The sequence below is a fragment of the Micromys minutus genome (assembly GCF_963924665.1).
Source record: "Micromys minutus genome assembly, chromosome: 18".
NCBI classification, from domain to species: domain Eukaryota; kingdom Metazoa; phylum Chordata; class Mammalia; order Rodentia; family Muridae; genus Micromys; species Micromys minutus.
The window spans coordinates 33,258,286-33,286,146 of record NC_137953.1 but is presented as its reverse complement, the minus strand read 5'-3'; the positions used below and the strand labels follow the sequence as shown (position 1 = coordinate 33,286,146).

At 38.4% G+C, this 27,861-nt stretch overlaps 1 protein-coding gene across 2 annotated transcripts in view; it reads right to left on the bottom strand.

Annotated features, from left to right (window-relative positions):
- Positions 1-871: 871 nt before the first annotated feature.
- The window catches only part of EZH2 (enhancer of zeste 2 polycomb repressive complex 2 subunit), a 55,837-nt gene continuing 28,847 nt past the window's right edge, over positions 872-27,861 (bottom strand). For both annotated transcript variants that reach the window (XM_080931999.1, XM_080932000.1), the window contains 17 exons: positions 25,069-25,185; positions 21,687-21,807; positions 19,971-20,117; positions 18,346-18,451; positions 17,619-17,782; positions 13,595-13,686; positions 11,923-12,163; positions 10,722-10,891; positions 10,296-10,390; positions 9,324-9,364; positions 8,787-8,912; positions 7,622-7,800; positions 3,830-3,925; positions 3,061-3,142; positions 2,415-2,495; positions 2,185-2,269; positions 872-1,097 (listed from right to left, as the gene is read on the bottom strand). In XM_080931999.1, the coding sequence (XP_080788125.1) occupies positions 1,037-1,097; positions 2,185-2,269; positions 2,415-2,495; positions 3,061-3,142; positions 3,830-3,925; positions 7,622-7,800; positions 8,787-8,912; positions 9,324-9,364; positions 10,296-10,390; positions 10,722-10,891; positions 11,923-12,163; positions 13,595-13,686; positions 17,619-17,782; positions 18,346-18,451; positions 19,971-20,117; positions 21,687-21,807; positions 25,069-25,185 (2,004 nt within the window). In that variant the 3' untranslated portion in view covers positions 872-1,036. The remainder of the gene's footprint in view (positions 1,098-2,184; positions 2,270-2,414; positions 2,496-3,060; positions 3,143-3,829; positions 3,926-7,621; positions 7,801-8,786; positions 8,913-9,323; positions 9,365-10,295; positions 10,391-10,721; positions 10,892-11,922; positions 12,164-13,594; positions 13,687-17,618; positions 17,783-18,345; positions 18,452-19,970; positions 20,118-21,686; positions 21,808-25,068; positions 25,186-27,861) is intronic.

Sequence of the window (27,861 nt, the reverse complement as noted above, 5' to 3'; positions counted from 1 at the left end):
AGAACTTTTAGTGAGTAAGGGAGAGGTAAAGTGATTTTCAATTCTGAAAAACAAAGGGCTTCTAGGTAAATACTTTTTAATACAAGCTAAAAAATACCTTGAATTTGGCAAGCAATGGCATGATTTTCTCAGTCTGGAAGAGGAAGTTTACCTGTGTATTAGGCTTTGTGCCATCCTCCACTATATATGGGCTTTAAGTTGACTGGATTTAACTAGAATTAAAGCTTATCAAATGGAGCCAAGTGAGAGGATTTAGTGGGTGAAGGCACTTGCTGTCATGTCTGATAACCTGTTTTGAACCCAGAGACCTTATATTGTGGATGGAGAAAACGGACTCCTCTAAATAGCCTATGTTTTCTGTTTTTCTGAAAGGTCTCACTAGACATCCCAGGCTGGGTCTGGGTCTCCCACTCCAAGTACTGGGATAACCACATTTGTCTGCCTACCAGCATCTGTAACCCTGTCTAAACTACAGAATCTTAAGCTATGTAGGTTCTTAGAAATAATATGGACAGCAGATTGGAAGGTCCCAACGGCTTTCCCCAGGGTAAAAGCTGGCAGGAATGTAGCCCATCATCTTCCCATTACTGACCTTCCTTGCTGAATGCCCAGAACCTGTGCCAGTGTTGTTCACGCATGTCTTCTAAAGACTAACTGAATATAGGCAAACACAATATTCATAGACAACTGGAGAACCAAAGCTAAGTTGTGTTTTCCCACTGGATATAATCTTTCTAGAATCAGTTGGTGATGTTCTATGACAAGTGACTCAACAACAAGTTCAAGTATTCTTTATTCAAATTTGAAAAATGTACCATACTGCATTATTGCAAAAATTCACTGGTACAAAAACACTTTGCAGCTGGTGAGAAGGCAATAAAAACTTGATTTTAAAACTCATTACTATAAATTACTGTTACAGTACTTTGCAAATTCAGAATTTCAAACTGCATTTCATTTTTCTAAATTGCCCACAGTACTCAAGGTTCCTGAAGCTAAGGCAGCTGTTTCAGAGGGGGGGAAGAGGTAGTAGATGTCAAGGGATTTCCATTTCTCGTTCAATGCCCACATACTTCAGGGCATCAGCCTGGCTGTATCTGAAACAACATGAACAAGAAATGAATACCTGTCCAACATCAGGAAAACCAAGCCTGCTGATACAGCAAATTATATCTCTAACACACCACCGACCCACTTTGAACAGTTGCATACATTAAGGGGAGGCATGCATCTAGCACTGGTCACATGCTAGTTATGAGTTGCCTGGGCTAGAAGCATTCCCCACACATGCTCAACCCTCTGTGTGACCCTGTAGCACTCTGCTCTGAAAAGCAACTCTACACTGTGATGTCTGGGTCTAATGTTAAGAAAGCAAAACCATGATTTGTAAAGAGTGGCTGATGCCGAAGAGCAAGCCCCCATTGACAGTGCTGATTCAGAAAGTAGGTGCCAAGGCAAGTTCTTGAGGGTCCCATTACTAGAAAAACTGGTCAGCTTTGCTTCTAACCCTGTCCCATTTAGAGTAAGCAGATAAAAGCCACTTGCAGGGACTTCCCCATAAGGACCCTACTCCAGTTCCATTAAGTTTCAGTTGGTTCTCTCCAGCTACGCAGCTAAAACTGGTTATACATAGGCCCCACATTTCAACAACTTAAGTATCTGGGTGGAATAGATATTCAACCACAAGAATTCTTTAACCAGTTCTCTTTACCGGATTACCTTTAAATGACTATGGCTCTATGGAATAAATTCATACTGCCAGCCTGATCCTGCCAATGGTTATGAGTAGCTTCCTCAGAAAGAATCCAATGACCACAGTTAAAAAAAAAGATATACGTGCTGCACCAACCAATGAGAAGGTGCTATAGAATACAGATGTATAATGTGAGCCATGAGGCATAGATTAAGTCCCAGGGGTCACAGTCAGCTATATCAATAGCAGGGTGCTAAATGCAGCTTTCTGCTTAAGTTTTGTTTTTTTTCAAATAAACATTGTATAATTAATACATGAGAACTATACAACTATCTACGGGTGACCACAGTAAATAGTGAGTGGTCAGTTAAAAGAATGCCACCTCTAATGATGGCAGCTCTGTCAAAGAACTTAAAAACAGCCTTTGACCCCCATCCCCATAACATAAGAAGGGAATGCCCTAGATAGTACTAAAAGTGTATTTTACCAACCTGTAATCAAAAAACAACTCTTCACCAGTCTGGATAGCTCTCTTAGCAAAGATGCCTATCCTGTGGTCACCATTAACCATCATAACTGCAAAAAGAAACATTGGGGCTAGTGAGCAGGAAGATGGGAAGAGGTAACTTTCATGTAACAAGTACTCCAGAGGCACTCAAGTTTGCTGTCACTTGGCTGGAAAAAGTGACATCAGTCTGTCAATTCTAACTTAAAAGCTTACCTTTTGCATAGCAGTTTGGATTTACTGAATGATTAGCAAAACGAATTTTGTTGCCCTTGCGGGTTGCATCCACCACAAAATCTAAAGAGAAAAAAACAGACAATCCAGTGACTTAGCAAAACATAGCTTAAAAACCATCAAGAAGTGGGCTTATTGACATTTAAGATTAAAATATTTCCATGGAACATTTTCATTTTAAAAAAATGTTCTATATGGTCCAACTGCAAGTTTGTCTGGATACTAATTTTCACAGGTCCCTCCACAGACACAGGCTGTAGCAGCTGCCCTTCTCACATGATATGGGCAACATCCTCAGGCCACAAGTTGCTTTCAAAATGCTGCTCACCTTCTCAGGTCAGACAGTGAAGAGATGTACTGTATGTAACCACATGAGACAAGCCACAGCAAAAAGACAACATCCCCTCACAGCCAGAGCATGACGTAGGTTCATCTGGAAGTGGCTGGGACTCTAGATTGTTTCCTACACACAGCCTCTCTGCTCATTAGGGACTTCCCCTCTCCTTACCAGTGACAGCATAGCCTATGATAAAAGATACCAGGAGCTGTTCCTGCAGATAGATACCCTCGGTCCTGGAATCTTGCTGACCTCTAATTTGAAAGCCTTGCCTTCCAGCTCAGAACATACCATTGTTCAAGTTGAACAGAAAGCTGCACATGTATTTGTCATACACTTTTCCTCTTCTGTCCGCTTCATCCTGAGAAATGATCTACAAGGAAGACACAGGAAGAGATTGTACTGGAGTAAGTGGTGGAGACTGTTAGAACACAAAAGAGCCAATTAAGAGAATTTTGGTCACTCTTGAAGGTATCAAGGAGTAGCTAAATTTTCTTCTCTATTTAACATGTACACAGCAAAGAATGGACGGAGGAAAGCACCTGTGCAGTCACTCCCCAGTATGTGTGTAGGCCAAAGGACACCTTGTAGGAGGGAGTCATTACTGTCCTTCCAGCATGGGTGTCCCAGGATTAAACCCAGGTCATCAATGAAGCAGCAGAGAGATTTCTGTGTCCTAAGCAATATGCCTAAGAAAATGACAACACCATTGTCTTTCTACTGAGTAAAAAATGCAAATTGTGACTTTTTAAGGCCGTGTTTTAGCTTTTTTCCTAACCCTACAACTAAAAAGGCCAAGCTAATAAAGCTATTGTTTAAGGGTCCCCATCAGTTCGCCAGCCAAGTAAGTAGGACCAAATATACACAGCAAAACTCTTATTCCTGAACTCCTGTGCTCCAGATAATAAAAGCCAAATATGACTAGAAATAAGACAATCTAGTTGCTATGTAAACCAAATTTCAAATACAAGTAAGTCCAAATACAAATAAATCCATTATAAACTTGCCCTTGTTCAATGAAACCTATTCAAAACTGCTACTACAAACAAGCGTGTCTTACCTCTCCACAGTATTCTGAGATGAATTCATTTTTCTGTACAGGATCTTTGATAAAGATGCCCCAGCCTGCGACATCAGACGGTGCCAGCAGTAAGTGCTAGAGAGTAAACACAAACACATTAGAACTGACAGCATGGACACACTGAGGCTAGCATTCTGCAGGGTGCAAACAAGTCAGCAGAGTTAAACCCAGACTGTTTGAGGGGAATTACTCAACTCCCAAGTGGATTTAATAGGTATAAAAGTTGCTGACTGTGTCTGGAAAAACTATTAAAGTAATACTTCTAAGTAAAATTCAGGATAAATATCCTCTTATAGGAAAGACAAACAAGGCTCTCCATCCGGGTTCATGGGTTCTACATTAAGGGAGGCGTGTGGATCTGCCTCTCTCACTTCTGCTCGGTCCAGTCCTGGAATTCATGTTCTCCTACCATGAGCTGTGCCTCATTATGCACAGGCCAGGAACAAGAGAAGCAAGTGACCATGTGCTGAAACCAACAGCCAAAGTCTTGCCTTCTTTACATTGTGTTTCTCAGGCATTCTGTCACTGTAGCAAAACTAAGAAACGCAGAATTTCACTTTTGTATGTGTATATATAGTGTATACATGTGTAGGCATATGATATGCTTGCATATGTGTGTACATGTGCATGTCAGTGAGCACCTTAAAGTATCGTATCTATTGTTCAGCACTTCTTTGGAGACAAAGTCACCTTTGTTGAATCTGGAATTGTTTCATTTCAGTGAGACGGGCTGGCAGTGAAGCGCCAGGCCCACAAGTCTGCCCAACAGCTAGACCTCCAGCACTGGGGCCATTAGTACATGCCATATCTGGTTCTTAATGGGGATGCTGGTCACAGGAATGTCATGTTTGCACAGCAAGCAAACACACACAAACAAACCCATTGTTACCATCTCTTGGTTTTAAGACATGTCACTATGTGGCCATATCATTATGCCCTTGAACATGGTTCTCCCACCATACCTGATTAATGAAACAAATTGAAGGTGAGCACACCAACCACTCTCCTCTCGACCTTTCTGTTTTCTCAAGCCCTTAGCACATTCTGGTTCTTCACTGGTATTTATTCCTCTGAATACCCTGCCATTTCCTCTACAGCTTCCCTCTAGAAATTCCTCATACCACAAAAAAAAAAAAAAAAAAAAAAACCTTTTTAATGAAGGGTAGGATTGATGATCATCAATCCCACAGAAGGCCAAGATGGTTAACACTAAATATAGCTTTTATTTATATTTCTGCTTTTTGTTTTGTTTGTCTTTCATGACAGTCTCTCTGTGTATTCTGCCTTTCTTGAACTCATTGTGCAGACCAAACTGGACTGGATCTGTCTCCTGAGTACTAGGATTGAAGGTGTGTGCTGCCACCGTTTGGACACATAGTAACTTTTCTTCATGGCTCTTTATCATGCTTCACTCAGAAGCGTGTGACCTTTAAAGGATTCCTAGATCACCCGGTCTTTTCTGAGTCACTCTTGTTAGGTGAACTTCCCAATCACCTTCCTGATCAGAAACTTAGCTAAATTGTGGGAACAAGCAAATGGACTCGAGTGGTAAGAACTGTATGTACAGTGTTCTATTTCTGAGAGCTAAAAAATGTCACAGAGAAGACATGTCAACATTCCTGCGCACTCCAAACAAGCTGAAGGAAGGGAATATAGATCCTACTGTGGCAAATATTGCATCAGGACATAGACAAGAGATGTTAAGTCCAGTAAACGTGTGCCAAAGGAAGGTGAAACAACATTAGGGTCTAGTGACCTAAATGAATACGCAGCCACCGAAACAAAAATGATTTGAGAACATTCACTGTGCTTGGCTAATCTAGATCAGATCTTCCATGAACAGTGTTGATTCAAAGACCCAAGGAAGAAAAAAAGCCAAGAGAAGCTCAAAGTTCCACTTACAGCAGATTTCAAAGAGTGTCCTGAAGAGTAGGATGATGAGGCTAGAGAGATGTCCCAAAAAAACCTGGGTTAAGTTACTATACAGTGCCTCACAATCACCTCTAACTCTAGTTCCAGGGGATTTAATACTCTCTTTTAAACTGTGTGGGTACAAGACATTTACATGCAGGCAAAACACTCATAAAATAAAAACAGAGTGCATCAACCGTGTGATGGCTCATGAGACAGGCCTACACCACACGGAGCAGAAGTGGTAGTGTAGGGAGGGCAGGGAAAGCAAGACCCCAGATTGTGTTTCTTGCTACATTACTTGCAATTTTATTTTATTTTTTAGGTTCATGGCATGCTATGGTGCAAGTATGAAGGGCACCTTAGGAGGCTGGCTCTCTACTTATACCATGTGAGTACTGGGTTTTACCCACTGGACCATCCCATTAGTCATGTGAATCTGGGTTTCCTTACTGGTGATATGCAGTGTGCATTCAAACAGTACTTACATGTCAGATAGATAATAATATCAGCTATTGTTACTGAAAGGATTAGTTAGAAATACTGACTCTTTGAGTTTCTTTTGCTTAGTGATTACTCACTGGCTGCTACATTTATTAAAATCACCTATATGCAATTCTCAGGCTTCAAATATATAACTGCTGGGTGGTTCATTTTAAGGCTTTGAGGTTTGTAGTGCCTTGATACAGTCTTGTGATACAGTTCACATATGTGCTCCTACCTCAGTCTCCAGAGTGCTGGTACTGCAGGTGTGCACAGCACACCTGTTTTTAAGGTAGCTAAAGACTAAGAACAAAGACTACAGAACTTTGCTGGAGGAAATTTCATCTCTTACTGGGCACAGAAAATATCCTTTAAAAAAAAAAACATGAGAATGCACATTTGTATCAGAGTATCAGAATGTACAAATCAGCATCTGTTCCTGTTGAGGAGATATGACTTCTTTGTGAAAACTAAAATAATTGAGTCAGGTATTAAAATAGAAAATAATTACTATTTCAAATCTGACAACATTAATGACTACTTCTCAGAACCCTGGGTCTATCTTTCCACCCAATAAGGCATTTATTTTGTATAAAATTTAAGATTACATTAGCTCTTTTTGTGGCACCTCCTAGGTGGTGGTCAGTGTTTCAAGATGAAGCTGAATAGCTCTCCAGCCACAGCTTTCAGAAACTCACTGGAGGAGATGATGAATACAAACCTACATCCCAGAAGTTCATGACCACAGAAGTAGCTATTGATGCTCCTGAGTGTTCAGTAGAAGGATTATGTGGTCTGAACACTCCATGTGTCATGCAAAACTAACACCAATATACAGCTCTGAGATAGCACACTAAGAAAAATAAAGAGAAGTCTACAGAACATGCTGAAGTTTTGGCCAAGAGAATGAAAGAAGCCAAAGAAAAATGTCAGAACAGAAAGAAGAGGTAGACTATCTTCACTTAGAGCTTTAACTTCTGAGTCTAGCCAAAAATAAGTCTTTAAGAATAGTAAGTGATCAGACGTTAAATATGAGACACACACAACTGCAATATCCGGACAATACATGGCCAATGCACCTTGAAGAGTTACTTTTATTTCTTATTCAGATAGAATCTTTGAGACTGTCAAGTAAGCAGCCATCTTCTAGTCTAGTTGCTGGTGGAGTGCTCACCTAGCATGCACAAAGCCCTGGATTTAATCCACAGCACCACATAAAATCAGGCATGGTAGCATATACCTGTAATCCAGTACAGAGATAGAAGCAGGAAGATCAGAAATTCAAATTCATTTTTAGCTACATAGTAAGTTTGAGAACAGCAGAACTTACACAAGACACTGTTACAAAACCAACAACCAGACATAACTGTTACTCACCTTTTTAGAGCCCCGCTGAATACTACAGTTCTTGCAGGACACATTTTTACTGTCCCAATGATCAGCAGCTCCACACGTGAGACAGAGGTCAGGGTCACACTCTCGGACAGCCAGGTAGCATGGACACTGCTTGGTGTTGCATTGTGCTTTGCACCGGCATCCAGGAAAGCGGTTTTGACCTTTAGGGATAAATTTCATCATAATCACCACCATATGCAATAATCATCATCATGCACAATCCTTTCCAGGAAGGTAGTCACTGTCTTGCTGGGCACATGAGTCACTCACACTCTTATAGCCTTCCCTTCTATTCCATGTAACAATAAGGAAATAGGGAACCACAAACAGTAAGCGATAGGACTGAAAAGATCACTGCTGGTTTTTGCTGTCCACTTCATATTTGTTAAATGGCATATGAATTTAAAAGTCCTACAGTTAATTAAACAGGTAAAGGGGAGGTCTTGGACTGAATGGTATCCATGAGCCTATACCACTCCTGTAAACCTGTGGTTCTCAACCTGTGGATCTTGACCCCTTTTGCAAACCTCTCTCCAAAACACATATACATTATGACTCATGACAGTAAAAAATTATGGAATAGCAACAAAAATAATTTTATGGTTGGGGGGTTCACCACAACCTGAACTTTATTAAAGGGCCGCAGCATTAGGAAGGTTGAGAACCACTGTAATAAGGCAATCCATTCTTTGGTATCCACACTCTGTGTACAGCTTTTTTTGAGTGATTGTGAAAACCTATGCACCCTTACCAACTTCCCTTCATTCTGAAAACCAAAACCCTCTTAACTCTCATTACTTCTGATACCCACAAAAGGAATGGGTAGCTACTTCTAGATTCTCCTTACAGTCTAAACCTCTTTACTATAATTCAAATGACCAAAGAGAAAAACAGAAAAATCCAATCCATTACTACAACTCTGCCTAACTTGTGCATGAGCACAAACAGTCACATTACCCAAGAGGCTGACTAGACATTAGCACAGTACAGGGCTCAATAAATACTTGTAAAGTAAGCAGCTTTCCTAAAGCAAGCAATAAAAAAAGCACTCCCAGTCCTTATGTACTGACTTAAATCACCATTTTCAGCTGCTGACCAAAGGCCTGTTCAGTTCTCATGCAATTGCACCAAAGCGACAAATACTTACACTCTGAACTACATTGACAAAACTTTTCACAAAAATTTTGTGCTATCACACAAGGGCACGAACTGTCACAAGGCTGCCGTGGATGGTCACAGGGTTGATAGTTGTAAACATGGTTAGAGGAGCCGTCTGAGTAAAGATAACAGCACGCAGCCAATGAATCCAGGGAGATGGGAAATGATCATCACAATTAACAAGACATTCTTCCCCACTACCTCTGGAACATCCTTGACTGGCTGCCTTTACTGAAGTACACAACACTCCTGTGGAGAAAAAAAATCACCTCCCACCCCCAAGTGCTTAAACACTTGGTGTCACATTTCAGCCCCACTTCCAAAGTACTGCTTCTCGCTGACTCACTCCATCCAGTTCACTTGACTCTCTAAGCAGCAGTAACTGCAGATCAACAGACACAGTTCATTTAAACTGATTTACTAAGCAAAAGTCAATTAAATCAGAATAACCAAAACTTCATCCTAAAACAAATGAGGACAAAAGACATTTGGGGCTGATAATGAGGTTAAAAGGGAGGATGCTGACCCTTTTTCAGTTGGATCTTTCTGCAGTGTGCAGCCCACAACCTGCAAAAAATAGAAAAAGTTCTGTGTAAGGCACAACTGGCTACAAATCTGAGTCGTGTTTAAGTGGGCCTGGCTGTGCCCTTACTTTAACAGTGCTGAAAAGCCAAGACTAATTTAATTTCCCAAGCCTCTGTTGGCTTGTCAGTTCAGAGTAACTCAGGAACCTGCTCACTCGGAAGCCAGGCAAGAAAGTTCGTGTCCACATTGCCTGTTTAAGACTATAAAGGCCTTGTGCATACCTACCGATTTAGTCCTGTCTGAATGATAGATACCAATACTTCCTATAATTTTCAGCATCACTAACTACCCAGTTAGTTCAACCAAAAACTCAGAAACATCTAGTAAAGACTAAGTTTTCCACTATTTAAAAAGTATTGCAACACATTCAATGAGCCTATACAAAATTTTTGGAGCATAATCTAACTGCATCCTTACCCACTCAACTACACTTCTCATTTTAAAGGTTGAGGCAGCAGGGTCCAATCATGGTGTCCCTGGCCTTACATTTACAAAAACCATCCTGTGCATCACTATAAGCCTTTGTGAGAGGCATTAGCCAGACTTGGAGGATGCTCACTTTAAATATCAGAATGTAAAGGGCACACACTTAGAAAATCCAGGCTCCTAGACTAGAAGACACTTCTAAACAATGGTCCAGGAACACAGCAGAAACACATCTTAGAACATTCCACACCAAATGGCTAAAGGAACTATTTATGTAGCTGTATTGCAATATGTTTTTCTCAACCAAAATCCAATGTGGTAGAACAAAAATTTTATGACTTGATATGCCAACTATACTGAAGAGGCTGTATATAAAAACTAACAGCAACCATCATCTATGACAGCTGGTTAGAACCTTGAAAATGAACTGCTGCTCTTGGGAAAGCCCCACCTCACTGCTTCTCTAAGGGCTCCTCAGCAGACTTACCGATGTTTTCTTTTCTTCTTTCTCGGAGGAGTGTCCACATCCTCGGTGGGAACAGGTGCTATGATACTGGACTCTTTGACTCTAAACTCATACACCTACATGAGAAGCACAGTAGTAAGGACACTGGTTTTTAAGGGAACCATTGGGTGCTTTTGCATACCAGAAAAATAGGGGTAAGATTGTTCCATCACATTGGGAATGAAGCTAGATTTAAAGTCTGGCCAAATTTCAATTCTATGTACATGTACAAAACTGAATTCTAAACTAGGGAAATTCTGAAACATAGCTAAAGAATAACACTGATTTAATTTTCCCAAGGGAGGGAAGGAAATTAATTCTTTTCAGAAGATGAACAGAAATCAAGACTCTGTCTGGACAATGAGCACATGTTATCCCGTGTTTAGATCTCTGAATACATATGCTTACCTGTCTACATGTTTTGGTCCCAATTAGCCTAGCAATGGCACAAAAGTTATCGTAGTAAGTACCAATGAGGACTCTAAACATGGAGGCTTCAGCACCACTCCACTCTACGTTCTCAGGAGGTTCAATATTTGGCTTCATCTTTATTGGTGTTTGACACCGAGAATTTGCTTCTAGAAAATCAAATGTTAACACTAGTCAAGAAGTGACCAAGGGACTGGGGAAATGGTTCAACAGGTCAAAGCTCTTCTCATGCAAGCATGAGGACCAGAGTTCAAGTTTTCTCAACCACATAAAAATAAGACACATAGCACACACATGTTATTCCAGAGATAGAGACAGGAGATTCTCTAGAAGATCACAGAACAACTAGCCTAGTATATGTGCAATGGAAAAACCACCAAAAGGTCTGTCTCAAGGAAGATTAACAGTAAGAACCCATACCTAGGATGTCATTCTCTGAATTCACCATGTACACCATGGCATACATGTGTATACAGACACAAACACAAAGGTAACTGAACAGTATGAACAAGTAAAATTCAGGGTGTGCTAAGAAAAAGCAGAAGGCACTAAATCGTATTTTAGAATTAGTAAGGTTAAAAACAACATCACAAAGATCCTATCACACTTACCAAAGAACCCAGAAGTTCTTCTCCTTTAGCACAGACTTCTCAAATACACACAAGTAGAGTCTATTATTGTTTAAGGTATTTTTAGAATTGAAAAAACCAAAATTCAACCAATAAAATATAAACTTAGCAGTAGTACTAGTTTTCTACCCAAATCTACTCATTGGTCTTTAAGATTAAAATAGAACTGTCCATCAAAGAAAGATGAACAAAGGAAAATGGTACATACGGCAAGAACAATTGGATCAGAGCTTCCAGCAACCCAGACAGACAAGAACGACAGGTGGTGCACGTGGGAGTCAGCACAAACAATTCAGCTATGCCTTACTGAGAGAACTCTCCAATCACAGCCACAAAGGGGAGCGAGGGCAGAGCGCTGGAAAGAAGACTTGAGCACACTGCTCATGCAGAGGATCTGAGTTTGGTTCCCAGCACCCATGTCAGGTAGCTCATGCCTGCCTGTAACTCCAGCGTTCTCTACCTATACTCATTAGATAATCTTAATTCTCAGAAAGTCAAATTTACAAAGCAATAGTAACACAATGAAAACCCAGTTGTCAGATGTGTCTTACCAGAGGAGCTGGAAGTCTCATCCTTTTTCTCTTCTTCTTCTTTATCATTGTTCTCTCCCCCGGTTTCAGTCCCCGCTTCTCTGTCACTGTCTGTATCCTTTGACTCCAGCACACTGATTGTGGGGGTGCTGGGTCTGCTGCTGTTATTTGGAAGTCTTCCTCTTCTGCGGCCCCCTGGGCGTTTAGGTGGTGTCTTTATCCGCTCAGCAGTAAGGGCAGCAGCAAACTCCTTAGCTCCCTCCTGCAAAATGAAAAATTGAGGCATCAGAGTAAAGTTCTAAATCTTATTTTGGCAGAACAGAGTAAGACGACACTGCATAACACACGTTGATCAAGACTCTACACAGTATCCATTATCACAGTCATTAGGATAGCAACACACCCAACTATTTTTCATCTGCTTTTGATAGTTTCAAGATCTCAGAAATATAAAAATAGGTTCAATATTTTGTTTGATGATGCAAAATCAGGCAAGACAGTTCTACATGGTGAATTTGTAAAATATGTTAAATTAAACACAGTAAATGAAAATATATTTTGAAAAATAAAGATATTTTTCTCTACATATACATACAATACATTTAGAATCTCTATCAGAAGACATACTGAAGTATGTTAAATCAAACTTCCTATTTCAAGGATTAAAATAATATGTACCTCTTTAAAGGTACTATTTAAAGAATACAAGGACACAAAACATATACATGCATAACTTAGTCACTTCTGGTCTTACTATTAAAACATCCAACATTTTTTTCCTGTGAAGGATGCAAAGCCACAGGAAGACATGAAAGAACTTTTAGGTACAAGGTTAGGGTTACATTTTGCATTCTGAAGTACCACAATCCAATCTCGGAAAGTATAAAACAATGGTTAGAGCATGGTTTGTAAGAGACCACAGAAACATTTTTAGATGAGCCAATAAAGTTCTGCCTTATAAAGAATATAAAACAGTGCTCAGGAATTCCTTTATTTTTTTATTTTTTCAGTGGAAATAGAAGAGCAAAGTTTGAAAGGAGCCAACAGTTTTATACTTCACTCTACAAAAACCAAATTGCTTAAAAATAGGATACCTTCTGTAGGTGCCATTCATTGAATCTTCTGTCCAAAATCCAACAGGCAATATATACCCACTTAGTTCCTAGGTAGGAGTGGCTTGGTTCAAAGAGGGGAAATGGTAAAAAATAAGATAGTACCCGTAAAAAAACAACTTTCCTGACTCATATTTTCCTAATCCCTTACTCCTAATCTCCATCACTTAAAAAAAGAAAACCTGTTTGGGATCTATGGTACAGCTTAAACTCTAAGTGGCCTAAAACAGTCACAGAAGGGAAACGTCCATGAGAAAGACTTAGGAACATCTGAACAAGATTACCGAGTTTCTGGTGCCTAAGTGGGCTGATCTATACCTCATACTCTCATAAACTTTGTGGAGAGTCTTTGATCCTAAGAACCGTGAAATGTTGCTGAAAAAATAACACAGATAAACAGAGAGTAATACAAGATTAATAGACTACACTGTGCAGGACACAGCAATGAAAGAAACGAGGGTAAGAACACTGCCTGTCATATGGCCAATGTAAGTATGAATCCAGACAGCGTTAGTGCTGGCTTTACCACCTCCACCAAAGTTCTCAAGAGCCCTCCGGAGTAACAAAGCACAGAATCTCACCAGATGCTGATAACACTGTGGTCCACAAGGCTTGTTGTCCAGAGCTGTTTCTGTGTTCTTCCTCTTGTATGTATTGGGTGTTGCATGGAAGGCTGTAAAATAAGCACAAAGTATCTAAATATCGCTATAAAAAGTTTGCTTTTTCCACTTCCCCAGATCCACCAGGAAATCCAGTATCTTGCACATATGTAGCTTGCTTTATATAGCTTCCCCCCATCTACCACAGGGTATCCTCCGTTCTTCCTCCAACCTCCAAGAAAGGTAAAAACGTTGTAAACTCTGGAATGATTCATTATTCTTATTTTCCCTTTGCAAGTATGACTGATGGGCATAAAGTATGAATATAAACATTTAGTCTTTAGTATCTCTAACAAGTAAAAAATAGTGTATAAAAAAAGACTTCCTAATTTTACAAAAATATGTTGCCATCCACAATTTCTCTGTAGAGGGAGTTTTTGTAGAAGGGTGGTACCTTTCCCAGGCTGGCTTTGAACTCAGCAATCCTCTAGCCTTGCCTCCTGAGTACTACAATTATAGATGTATATTATCACATCCAGCTCTGACATAATTACTTGATTTCCAGATAAAGGATCAGTTTATTAAGCATGAACTAGAAAATGGTTATACTTGTAAAATATATAGAGGAAAGAAGCTCCAATGGAAATGCCAATGCTTAAAACAAACGATTCGAAATTACACAATAGAAAAAATGAGCTTAATTTGGCTAAAACCATGTGGGTTTTTCGTGGTGATAGTCTCCTTTAGAAAGGCCTTTTTCATAACAGTTCACTCTTTATCTTCTCCCTTCAAGTACTACAGATCCAACCCTGGGCCTAACTCGGCAAAGGCTCAGCAACTTAGCTAAAATCCAACAAGCTGACACCTCACAAATATATCATTTTAACAATCACACCTTTTAAACAATGGTTGGGGCTTTTTGTTCTTTTAGTTTAGGTTTGTTGTTGTTTTGTTTGTTTGTTGAGACAGGGATACTGTGTAGCCTGGCTGTCCTGAAACTCACTCTGTACAACTCACAGAGATGCAGCCCCCAACGCTGGGATTAAATGTGTGAGCCAACATGCCCAGCAGTTTGGCATACATACAGAGTTTTGCTATGTAAGCCTAGGCTGGCAATCATCTTGCCTCTGCACAAATAATGCTAAGATAATATATAGAGAGATAGTAACACCACATATTCTGGTATATTTTGAATTTGTCAAAAAAAGTTACTCTTAAAATACTCTTAAAGGGGCCAGGGGCCAGTAAAGTAGCTCATCAGGTAAGGGCACTTATCATCAAGTCTGATGGCCTAAAACTTAATCTCTAAAATCTACATGGTGGAAAGAGAGATCCAACTTCAACAACAACTTCTACATTCATACCATGGCTCACATGTGCAAACATGTATGCCCACATACAAAGTCAACCACTCAACCAATGTCATGAACAAAGACTCATGCACAGAGAAAAGATAGCTAAAACTAAGAAACAGACCCAGGGACTGAGTCGCTGGCTCAGGGAATAAATAACTACATTTAATATATATATAATAAGCAATGAAAGAAGTACTATAACTCAAAGCAGGGAATGATTTGAATTTCTCTATAAATGATACTAAAACAGTTAGATAACTTTGTAAATGAGGGAAAAAGTTAGATCCATACGCATACCAGAATAAGTTCTAAACAGGAAGATACATAAGTCTATGTGCTTTTGAAAAAGAGTAAGTGAGAGGGACAGCTCAGTGTGCCAGTAAAGGTGCTTGCCATCAAGCAAGCTTGTCAACCTGAGTTCAATACCCAGACTTTGGAAACTTGTCCTGACCTGCACAAGAGCACCACAGCAAGCATATCCAATCTTCAAAATACACAAACATTAAAGAAAAGCTTAAAAAAGTCTGTGGGAGGCTTTAGAGTCTTAAAAGTGAGGAAAGCCAAGTGATAAATTTAATTTCTTTTTTAAAAATTAAACTATACTTAGAGACCTTTTATTGAACAAACTTTAAACAATTCATTTCAAGAGAACTACTCTCAGGGCTGGGGAATGACTTCAGTAGAAAGTGCTCACATAGGAAGGAGGACCTGAACTCTGATCCTCACCTCTGTAAAGCAGAATGTGGCAGGATGGAGAGATTCACAGAGGCTCACCGCCCCATCAACCTACACAAAAAGCTGAGCTCCAGGTTCACTGTAAGATCTTGGCTCAACAGATAAGGCATGGAAGAATGAACGACAAATAGACCCTTTTAAAAGTCATATGGAAACCTACCTATTACCATAAAAGCACCCCACACACACACAGTTTATATAGGGTTACTTAAAATGTGCCAACAATGCCTCTAGTAAATCCACAGGCTAACAAAAGCCAAGTGCTAGGAATAGGTTACCTTTTTGGGTTGTTAACCAGTGAAGTCCCATAAGCCCCCAAACATATAGGTTATTGCCAATGCTGTTGATAAGACCCTTTATTAAAGACATCACATACTGGAGTCGAGAACATGACGATATCAGGCTGGCACTGAACTGGATGCTCTATCTCTACTGGCTAGCATTCATAGTGCTGCACACCAATGAAGGAGAAAAATAATCACTACTCTTAATAAAAACTGGCCTGGCAAGACCTGCACTGCTGCAGTAGTGTCTTGAACATATGAGAGTAGGCAACCACTTTCTAACTGAACTTATGTCCCACTCCACAAGATGATACCTGTATCTGGCATCACTGCTGGGCCAAGAATTTGTGGCTAAACAAGTCATAGACCCTAATATTATTCTGCCAAATGGAGATAGTATTAAATCAATTGCTAATAACACCATTATATCCACAAGTTAATGCATTTCCTAATCATTATTTGCAGTACATGGTAATTAATATAAAGGCCTACAACTGGCCAATGTGCAGAGAATAGAAAACTGAAGAATGTTTAGGATTAAATGAGAAATCTTATCACATGCTGCTGGGTGTCTGTGGCACATGCATTTAATCCCAGCACTCTGGATGCAGAGGCAGAAGGATTTCTGTGAGCTTGAAGCCAGTTGGTCTACAGAACTTGTTCCAGGAGAGCCAGGGTTATACAAAGAAACCCTGGGGGGCAGCAGTGGGGATAATAGATGTTTTGTATTCACTGCATATTTTAGAAATGGGGATGTGGCTTACTGGGAGTATGTGGGATGTGTCCTAGTGAGAGAGTGTGCAGGGGTAGGGTTGCATCTTAATGGGAGTGTGCAAGGATGAGGCTGTGGCTAAATCTAGTAGTGTGTGGCCAGCAGGGGCAAGGCCTGGGGTTCAATCTCTAAAGCTACAGAAAACAAACAAACCCACACACCAGCCTGGAGAGAATTCCAATTTTAATGGGATATGGTGGTATGCGCCTATAGTTTCAAAGCACAGAAGACTGAGGTGGGAGAATCAAAAGGATCATGAGAATCAACAGCTCAAGGCTAATCTCAGCTACATACTGAGTGTGAGACCCTATTTCAAAAAACAAAACAAATTCCAGTTACCTGGAAATTTTACTAAGAAAACTCATTTCCTAGGAATGTCAAAGGAAAAAAATTAGTTTTCATACTGACATTAAGAATATTTTATGCTTTACTTGTAGTAAAATATAAAGTACTTATGAAACAATTACTCAGAGGATCAAAAAGAAATAAAATAGGTAAGAAATTGTTTATGTAAATGCCTTTTCACCACCTCGTTAACTTAAAATTTGCTCATAAATATCAGTAATATTGCTCTGAGCTATGAACTCCGTTGCTATAATAATTTAATTATAAGACAGCCTTGTGAAGAGTCACTGACCTTTAAGTAATGGGAAGCAGTGAATGGAATGAAATGTGTACAAAAGATGTCAGAGAAATCCTCAAAGAACGTAAAAGTCAAAGTACAGGGAAGTAGGATAGTTGTCAGCCTTCACTGTAAGATTGGCTGGAACATTTTGGTTGTGATAACTGACAGCAGGTTGTCTTACTACATATTTCAACAACAAAGATAGAAAACGAAAACGTACAATAATTGCACTTACGATGTAGGAAGCAGTCATACTTAAAACACCGTCGACAGAAAAGTGTATGAAATGAATGTAAGCTTTGCTCCCTCTGAACAGATTTGGCATTTGGTCCATCAATGTTTGGGGTACATTCAGGAGGCAGAGCACCTGGGAGCTGTTGTTCTGTGAGTTCTTTATATCTGACAGCAAACAAAGTAAGTAAGTAAAACATTAAAAAAAAAAAAAAAAAAAAAAAAAAAAAAAAAAAAAAAACACTTTTCTCAAAATAAGTTTCTGAAAAGGTTTCCATGAGTTTGATTTTTTTTTTTTTTTTTTTTTTTTAGTTTATCTTATCTAAACTCAACAAACACCTAACCTACAGTAATCTTTACTTACACTAAGAACCAATCCTGTATATACATGGGAAACTAGAATCAAGCTCATTAATACAACCGAGGTATGTCACAGAAGAGGCTATTACATTAGTTTAGATTAACTATTAAAATCTCTACCAGCACCCAGAAAAGGTTTCCTACAATATACCAGCATAAATTGTACACAGGCATATAACATGCATGAATACTCATGTATACTCAATATAAACTAAATTTTTTTCTAATACACAGTAGAAGTGTGTGTGTGTGTGTCTGTGAGACAGACAGAGAGAGAGAGACACAGGGGGGAGAAGAATGCTTGAAATAATTAACCAAGATGATAACATGCACAACACCCCCAAATTAAAAAAAAAAAAAATCTTACTCACTTTTCTTTCAGTTCTTCTGCTGTACCCTTATCTGGAAACATAGAGGAAATGGCTTCAAATATTTTATCAGCAGGAAATTTCCGAGGAGGTGGGCAAGTTTCTTTATCTAAACAGTGAATTGTGATAAGAGGGGAGATAGAAGAAACGAGTTTCAATTTCATGTTCTCTGTATCACAGTATCTCAACAAAGCTGATTTTCTAAGAACTTGTCCACTTTGGTTCACACTTTTAGGGGTTTTGTGGGGAGGGAGTAATCTTTGAGACAAGGCCTCTGACTGTGTAGCCTTAGTTGGCCTATAATTAAGTAGACCAGGGTGACTTTGAACCGTTGATGATTATTATTTTTAGTGTGTTCTTATGTGTGCTCATGCGCAAGTCAGGGAAGAACTTTTGTGAGCCAGTGCCCTCCTTCCATTACGGAATTAAGAAATCGACATCAGGTCATCGAGACTTGCTCAGAAAGCATTCTTACCTACCAGTCCACCTCGATAGCCTGACTCCAAGTGCTAGTTTGACAAGGACGACCCTTTACATTGTCTTGGGGTTTTTATTTTGTTTTGTGGAAAAGGTTTACCTAGTTTAGCCCAAGATGGCATAAAATTCATTACGTAGCAAAGGATAACCTTAAACTTCCGACTCTCCTGCCTTCATTCTCAAGCTCTGAGATTACAGGCATCACCAAACCCTGTATCACTTACTTCTAATGAAAAGGCTTGTCAAATACTAGAAAGACAAATAAAATATACAAGTATGATATGTTAAGAGTACAAGAAGACAGAGGCCCCAAATTTTGATTATTTGAAACTAATAGCTTTGTGTGATCATTAATCCACTTTCAGATCTGTCTACCACATGAAAGAACTTAGCAATCACTTATTGATTCCTAAGATGAGCTTCTGTTATAAAGAATACGTATCTTCTGAAACTACAATTTTCCCTCTAATTTCTGCAATGCTGTCTTGATAGCAAGCTTGCTAAGTAGAAGACAGCATTATAAGCTCTACTCTAGAGTGGACTGTTTTCTAGTAACACTTAACAAATGTAGAAGCAATAGCACAATTCTCGAGTCAGACCTCAGTCACCAATTTGAGGCTCAGATTCTACTTTTTCCCAATATTGCAATCTTAAGTTCCTTAGCCTTCAGCCTCTCTAAACCCATTTCCAATATATAATGAAGCTGAAAACAACATCTACATTGAAGAGCTATGGGAGGATAAGCTGGAATATATGAAGTTAGTATACAATTTACACATGCTATATATGATATTAGTATAAAGATAATTATGATAACTGATCAGCAAAGTTCAAAAAAGTATTATGTCCTTTTGCTAGGCAAAGAAAACAAAGAAGCTCTAGTGGAGAATGGAATGCTGTAGAGAATATATTTGATCATACTACTAAGCTATAACACTTAACAAAAAGGGGGACCATATATGAAAATACATCTATTTTCATGTATTGTATGACAGTGTACTAGTGTGAAGATCAGGGGCAACTTAAAAGAGTCAGTTCTTTTCTCGATTCATCAAGCTTGGTAGTAAACAACTTTACCCACTGAGCCATCTTACTAGCCTGATACTTAAAAAAAAAAAAAGGCTCAAACAAAAAACTAGTATTAAACATACCATCTCGACGACCATCTCGACTATCCTCCGGGTCTTTCTGTTTTTCTTTGCTTTCATCAGAATCATCTCTAGCATTGCCGTCGTTATCATATCGACCAAGAGCATTTACCAACTCCACAAAAATTTCATCATTTATAAATCCACATTCTAAAAGCCAAATGTCAGAAACAGAGAGAAAAGGGTAATGACAAAAATCTATGTATACATTTTCAAATCTGGAAGAATATTGAAGGCCTATCAGCACAGTGACCTCAGGGGCAGGTAAGGACAGTCAAGATCGATTTCACAGCCAAGAAAACAGCATTTACCTTTAGTATCTGTTGCCTTCTCAGAAATCACCCCTCTCCACCTGGTCCACAGCATATTACTCCCTTAATCCTTGAGGACCTGTGGCTTTAACTACTTCAAACCTGTTTTCTTATAATATGACCAGATCTCCCTTTGCTCAGGTATCAAGAGTCCCCTGTACACAGAAACCTGAATACTGGATTCTGATTAACTAATTTTCACATGACTCATAAACAGAACTTTAAACTTAGCTTCACTATTGGAAGCTTACCAAACACACTCTATCCCCATAAAATCTATGTGTTGTTGCTGCTAGAGTTTATAACCAGTTTCTGATGATTACCAAGTGGCAAATAAGATCCTCAAATGGAAAAACTAAAGAAACACTAAATATTTATGCCTGTAAGCCCAAACTAGCTTTCTATAGTCAACTGCAAAAGTTAATTTTATTATCAATTTTTTTAAATGAACCTGTGTTTGACAAACCTTAATTCTTTAACAAACCCTTCTATGATAGTCTGAATAAAAAGTGTCCATAGGCCCACAAGGAGTAGCACTATTAGGTATGGCACTGTTGGAGTAAGCATGGCCTTGCTAGAGGAAGTGTGTCACTGGAGGCAGGCTTTGAGGTCTTAGGTGGTTAAGCCAGGCCCCAGTGTTTGTTGGGGTTAGTCTTGTGAGCTATGAATTCAGAAACTGAATTCTGTGCCCTGGTCCTGAACTACAACCTGATCTTGAGACACTGTATTAGCATAGGTACTGCAAAGAATGTTCCCCAATAATCTCTGATTGATCAATAAATGGCTGAGTTTTATGACTAGGCAGAAGGAGAAGAAGGCAGGACTTATAATCAAAGAAGATTTCAGGAAAGACCATAAGGAAGGGAAAGATGAGAAAGAACTCTCCAGGAGGCTGGATGGAAAATGAGCACGTGGTCAGAAAAAGCTGGTCCTGAGGACACACATGGTACCAAGCAAATTGGGTTAAAATATGAACTGAAAATATACAGGGCCTGTCATTTGGATATAGAAGAGCTCAAAATCTGCCTAGTCTAGTTTTACAGCCTGTAAATAAATAAATTTAGACTGTTTCTATGTCACAGTTACTGGAAACTATAAGGAACAAAAATGGGGCAGAAACCTCCAATATATATTAAGGGATAAAAGGAGGCACCCCAGAAAGTTAGTATTGCATTAAGTGTTACTCTTCTGCTGCCTGCCATCCAAATGTAGAACTCTAGGCTCCTTCAACAGCACCATAACTGTCCCAGTGCCACCATGCTTCCTTTCATGATGATAATGGACTAAACCTTTGAACAGTTAGCAAGCCTCAATTAAATGTTTTCCTTTTTAAGAGTCACCACAGTCATGGCAACAAGAAAACCCTAACTAAACCCTCCCCACTAAAGAGAATGTACATATAGCTCACCTCTGTCTCCATGCACTTTTCCATCATAATTTTTGATCAGTTCTTCAATGAAAGTGCCATCCTGATCTAGAACTTCATCCCCCATATAAGGAATGTTATGTAAAACAGTTTCATCTTCCACCTAAAAGTAAAAGGGAAAAAAAAAATTCAAACCAGATGTATTCTAATTTTTAAATGAGAATTTTTTTTTTTTTTAAATTTATGAGGACCAGAGAGATGGCTCAGCAGGTATAGACACTTGCTGCCAAAGTTGACAACCAGAATTCAATCCTTGGGACCTATGTGGTAGACCGAGAACTAACTTCCCACAAGTTATCCTCTGACCTCCACACATTTGTCATATGTATGTGTGTGTTTATGTATAATATAGTACATAGTACACATGCATAAAACTTAAGCCCTCAATGTGAGAATTAAATGAATACACTTGCTCAGCATATTGAAGACTGAGCTTAATTCCCAGTATCACACAATAAAGTTAATGAAGGTGACTAAAAACAGCATTTTTCATGAGTACTTGTCTTTGCCACTACACTTAATCTAATATGCAACCCTTCTTTTAGGAACCTTTAAGAAAGGAAACTGCTACAGGTTACATTATACAAATCCTATTGCAGATGGAAGGAATTGATGAAATGTGGCTTGGCTTATCCATATTAACTACAAATACTCATCAACAAAGAGTTTTTAAAAACTTTATTTGGTGGTCTAAGAATTAAAATTTCACTACAATAAAAATCTAGGGATACTCTGGTGAGCAGAGTGAGAAACATTCTCCATAGGACCATGTGTTTGAACACTTAGCTCGCAGTTGGTAGCACTGTTTAGAAGGTTTAACAGTTACAACCTTGCTTGAAGAAGTATGTCAGTGGTAACTATAGCTCATTTCACTTCCAGTTGGCATCCCCCAATTCCCCAGTTTTGTGATTTAGTTAAGGATGTGATTCTTAGCTTCATGTTTCAGCCACCACACCTTTGGTTGCCATGGTGGATTCTTAGCCCCCTGGAACCATAAGCCCAAATAAACTCTTCCATCTATAAGTTGTCCTGGTCTTAGTGTTTTATCACAACAACAAGAAACCTGATACTGATATGAAAGATTATCCACGGTCTTGTCATTCTACGCCAAAAGGATTTATACTTGTAAAATCAAAATAGCTACAGCAACAGAACGTATTTCAATAATTTCATGAACAAGTCATACATTAAAGTGTAACAAATAGCTGGGAAGAGACAATCAAAGAAAATGTAGGGAGACTAGAATATTTGAGAACACAAAAGACAAAAAGCAAACATAAAAGGAAAACTATACAACCATATACATGACAGCAACTATACAAGACTGGATGGTCCTGAAGTATGTGTTAAAAAAAAAAACTAAGTTAGAATAGGCTTATTCAAAAAAGCCCTTGAACAAGGTATTGGTTAAATGGTGAGTTTTAGAAAATTAACTCTGAAAAACAGGACACATTGGCAAATACTCACTGGAGAACAAAGAGAACATTTCAAGAATTATAAGCCTAGGCTCCGACTATGATAACAATAAAAAGGAAAAGCACATACTGAAAAAGGCCATGAAACACATAAAGCAACTAAGAAATAGGAAGATTAAATGTTTTCAAATCATGACTAGACAACAAATTTTGAGTTTGTTATCAGAAATTTAAATAAAGAAATAAAAGCAAAGTCCGAGTTATAAAAGAAAAAATGCAGACCTTAATGGTATAATCCTGCTCAGGTTCAGAACATAGGCACACTCATCTCAAATTTAATTTCACTTTGGATGCACAGCCTCCATCGAAACTAAGTGAGTCTAGTTCTTTGAATGTAAGCCAAAATTAAGTATTTGGCTATTATGTCTTCTCAATCTGTTCCCCAAAGTATATGCTAGCCATAATACTCACCTAATTTGCTTTGGTCAGTTACCAGGAAAGTCTAGAAATGATCTAAACTTCCCAATAGCAACTTAAAAAAACAAAACAAAACAAACAACACCCTAAGACTCTTTCACAATTCTAATCTGTGCAGGGATAATGTTTCTATGCACTGTGTGAAGATGTGTCTCTGTCCTTCATTGCCTGCCTAAGGTACCTTCTGATTGGTAAAATAAAAGTCTATAGCAAAACGTAGACTATATGGTGGGACACCAGCAGAGCGAGAAATTCTGAGTAAGTCAGGCACAAGAAGAATCACCACCTAGACTCTGAGGAAGTCGGACATAGGAAACTGGGGAGAGACAACCAGTCATATGGCAGAACTTAGATGAATAGAACCAGGTCTCTGTGTCCTTATTTCAGAGCTGGGGTAGGCTTAGAAAGGTCCACAATACAAATCTGAAAATATCAATCCTCACTGAAGGTGTCAGAATGGTTTTCAACTACAGTATTTCTTAGTAAAGCCTTAAATGCACACATTTTTCAACTTCACAAGAACTGAAATTTACCTTTAACTTCCACTGTTAGAAGTGTAAGAAAAGTCACTAATTATAAATATTTACTATTTAAAAAACAAACAAAAACAAAAAAAACCTCTAACAAGCAATTCTATAACTTCATCAAGAAATTCTCCCAATATTTTATTATATACATCAAATGAATAAAGCTACAGTGATTGTGGTTTGTTTTATTACTTAAGGCTGTGTGAGTGTGACTACGTAGAAGCCCAGAGGTTATCCACCTTGAGTTATTTTGGCCTAGAGACTATTGATTAGGTTAGGCTAGACTGGCCAAGGAGTCTATCTCTCTTCACCTCCCCCGTGTTGTATATATTCTTATATAACGCCATGCCAGACTGTTTTGTGCACACATGCATAGAGCCATCTCCCTAGCCACAAACTGTGTATTTTTATTTAACAATACAAGTCAAGAATATACTCGTCAATTTCTTTTGCTATGCTTTCCTTCATTCTGTTCCCATAAAAAATTAAATATGAGCACTTTAACTAGTGCTGAGAGTAATTTATAAACACACACACACAAACTTTTTTGAGACAGGGTCTCAATTATGTAACTCTGCTGTCCTGGAACTCGATATGCAGACCAGATTGGCCTCACACTAAAGGTGTGCCACTATCTTAACCTATTCCTAAAACTGTGTGATGAGAAGTTTTCAGTTAACAAAATGGAAAGAAAATCCGGGTGAGGTCAGAGGGTACTTTTAGAGAGTAAGAACTATCAACTTCATCTTTAAATGTATTTACTTCAACTTTTCTTGTGGAGAATGCAGAAAACATTAAATAGCTTTTAACTATTTTTAAAAATCAAGCCAAGTACTATCATTTTGATGGCTTTTTAAAAAATGTTTTCCTTATCAAACAAAAAAATTAATAGGTTTCTTATTTAAATGCATAATCAAACAAGCAAAAGCTACATTATTTACATACCATAAAATTCTGTTGTAAGGGAGACCAAGAATACATTATGGGCACCGATGCAACTGCATTCAGGGTCTTTAACGGGATGACTTGTGCTGGAAAATCCAAGTCACTGGTCACTGAACACTAAAACAGAACATAAATAAAAACATCCTCTTAAAAATAAAAAATGTTAATAACGGTCATAATACCGTGGACAGATGCTTCATTCTTAATTCTGAAAATAATTTATTTTAATTTTTTAATTTTTATTTTATTCATAAAATCCAAAAGAATCCTTTTTTCTCTAAGATGTCTCCTTAGACATTCTCCACCTTTTGTAAGCGTTGAAACCCCTTCAGCCTTTCCCATACTTACCATTAACAGTTATTCATTAGTCTCAGAAGTCTGATCTGCAGCATGCTTTCTCTAAACACTTGAGTTTATATTTAGTTCTCACCACTCAAGCACATAGGTTAGAATATATCACACATACTAAATATGTCCTAAGATTATCAATTACACGTACCTTTCTCTTTGAGATAAGAGCCTTTTATTGACCTTAATCTGTCAATCAGGATGTCCTCAAAATCACAATCTTCCTGCCTCAGCCTAAAAGATTCTGAGAATGCTATGGTATATCCAACCTTATCTTTTCTCTTGCTTTTTAAAAATGTCATATTTTATAATATTATCTAATAATAAAGAATAACATGAGTTTCATTGGAAAAATATTCTAACCGACTCTATAACATCTAACTTCATATGTAAAGTACTACATTAAGCACAGTAAATGTTTTATCAGTAAATGTTTTATCACTTATTATGAGATGCTATTTGAAGATGCTTAGCCCCACTCTGCAGTGAGAAAGGACAGTTTGCTCAATCACACAGAGCTGGAGTGTAAACAGCAAGTCTGATCTGCTTACTGCTCCGACCCACTGCCATACTTCATCTCTATAACACGCCTTCTAGTTCCTTAAAATGTCATTTCATACCATTTATGATAATAATGATTAATGTTACACTTCTGGGGTGTCAGAAAGAGACAGTATTTGACCTCTAACAATAGATAGAACTGTGTTTATTAATATACATAGCGAGAGACAGCTTCTTTCCAGAGGAAGAAACTGAGGGGTCTTACCAGGAGGCAAAGCTAGTTGTGACCCTTTATAGGTGTGGGGTGTGGGGCTTGAGTGAGGAAATTGTTGTAGCCTTGGTCACTCCTGCAGTCTCTACTTCCTGGAACTGTTGGCCCAAGGCAAGACAGACTACCCAACTGTAATCTAACTGGAATCCTGTCTCACAACTGAGGCACTCTATCAGATTTCATAGCACACTATTTTTTCTGTGTCACAGAGGGAAAACTGCTAATTACACTGTGACAAAATGCCTTCTTATCACAGTGACTTGAACAAATATGTTGGTTAAAAATTGTTAAAATTTTTGGAACTTTGATTCTAATATGGTAAAAATCTGTGCCCTAATAACTACATTGCTTTCTAACCTGATAAGGAATCCAGCTTTTCTTAAGATTCTCAAATGTCAAGCCTCCGTGGCTGCCTCAAAAATACCTCATATGTATTGATGATCTATAACTAATAAAAATAGAAGAGAATAAAATGAACCTGTAACAGTCACATATGTATACACAATATGCAGAGTCTGAGACTTGTGTAGTGTGTAATCCAAGTCGGCAAGACTGGGACTGGATGAGGTGAGACTAGCACACAGGGCACATAAGCCTACATGTGTACTCATGTGTACCTCATGTGTAGAGTCCTTAGTTCTACATACCTTCTTGGGTACTCTGACTATCAGTGCCTACTGCCACACAAAGATGTCTCCTTCCTAACAAAAGTGAAAGTGACAAACAGTTCCAAAGAACTAAGGTAGTGATGTCTATTAATGTGTTTTCCAAAAAGACAAAGTAAAAATAACAATACCATAACTTCAAAGTCAAGTAAATAAGGTGTGAATGGCTTATTAATGTTCTCTTCCCTACTAACAGGCTTCACACAGATTGTCATCCCTCCATTTGCTACATTGAGAACATACTATGTTCCAGCCGCCATGCTAAGTAAGTGCTTATATTCATGATCATAAATAGTTCTTGTTATGACCTTATAATGTAATTTTAACATCACAATCCACAAATGGGACTAGAGGACAGAAGTTAAATCTTCCTAGTAAGAATGTAAATTTAGAAGGCAGGACTAAAAGTTGAGTGTAACTATAATATCCAAGAACTTTAATTTATTGTGCTTTAGTTCTTGCTGTCAGAAGCTCACAAGGAAGATTCGCTATAGCAGCCTTATAGTATCTGCTATGTGGAATGTGACTAGACCCAGAGAGGTCGCAGGGGTATTGCCAACAACTCTCCTCTTACTCAATCCTTAGCACATCTTCCTTTCCTTTAACCTAACTAGGTAAATTTAAGTATGAAAATGATTTTGATTAAAGCATTACCGACTATCCAATAATCTTAACTATAAAACAATTTTTATTTATTAAAAGTTATTAACTTTTATATTTGGTAGGGATAAATTAATCCTACATAGAAGCTGTCTTTATAGCTTAGAGACAGAGACTGGCTCTCCAGCCCTGACTTTACCTGTGTTGTTAGGATATGAATCCAAGGTGACCTTTGTGTAAGTCAAGACAGAAAGTATTTCTTTCAACCACTAGATAAGGGGATGACTGATTTACAGAAAACTTTCTGGCTCTACTAAATGAAAGCTGGGAACTTACAGAAGCACAGAAAACAGGAAGGCACAGGCTATAGCACAAATGACACCTTGAGTTCAATATCTCTGCCACATT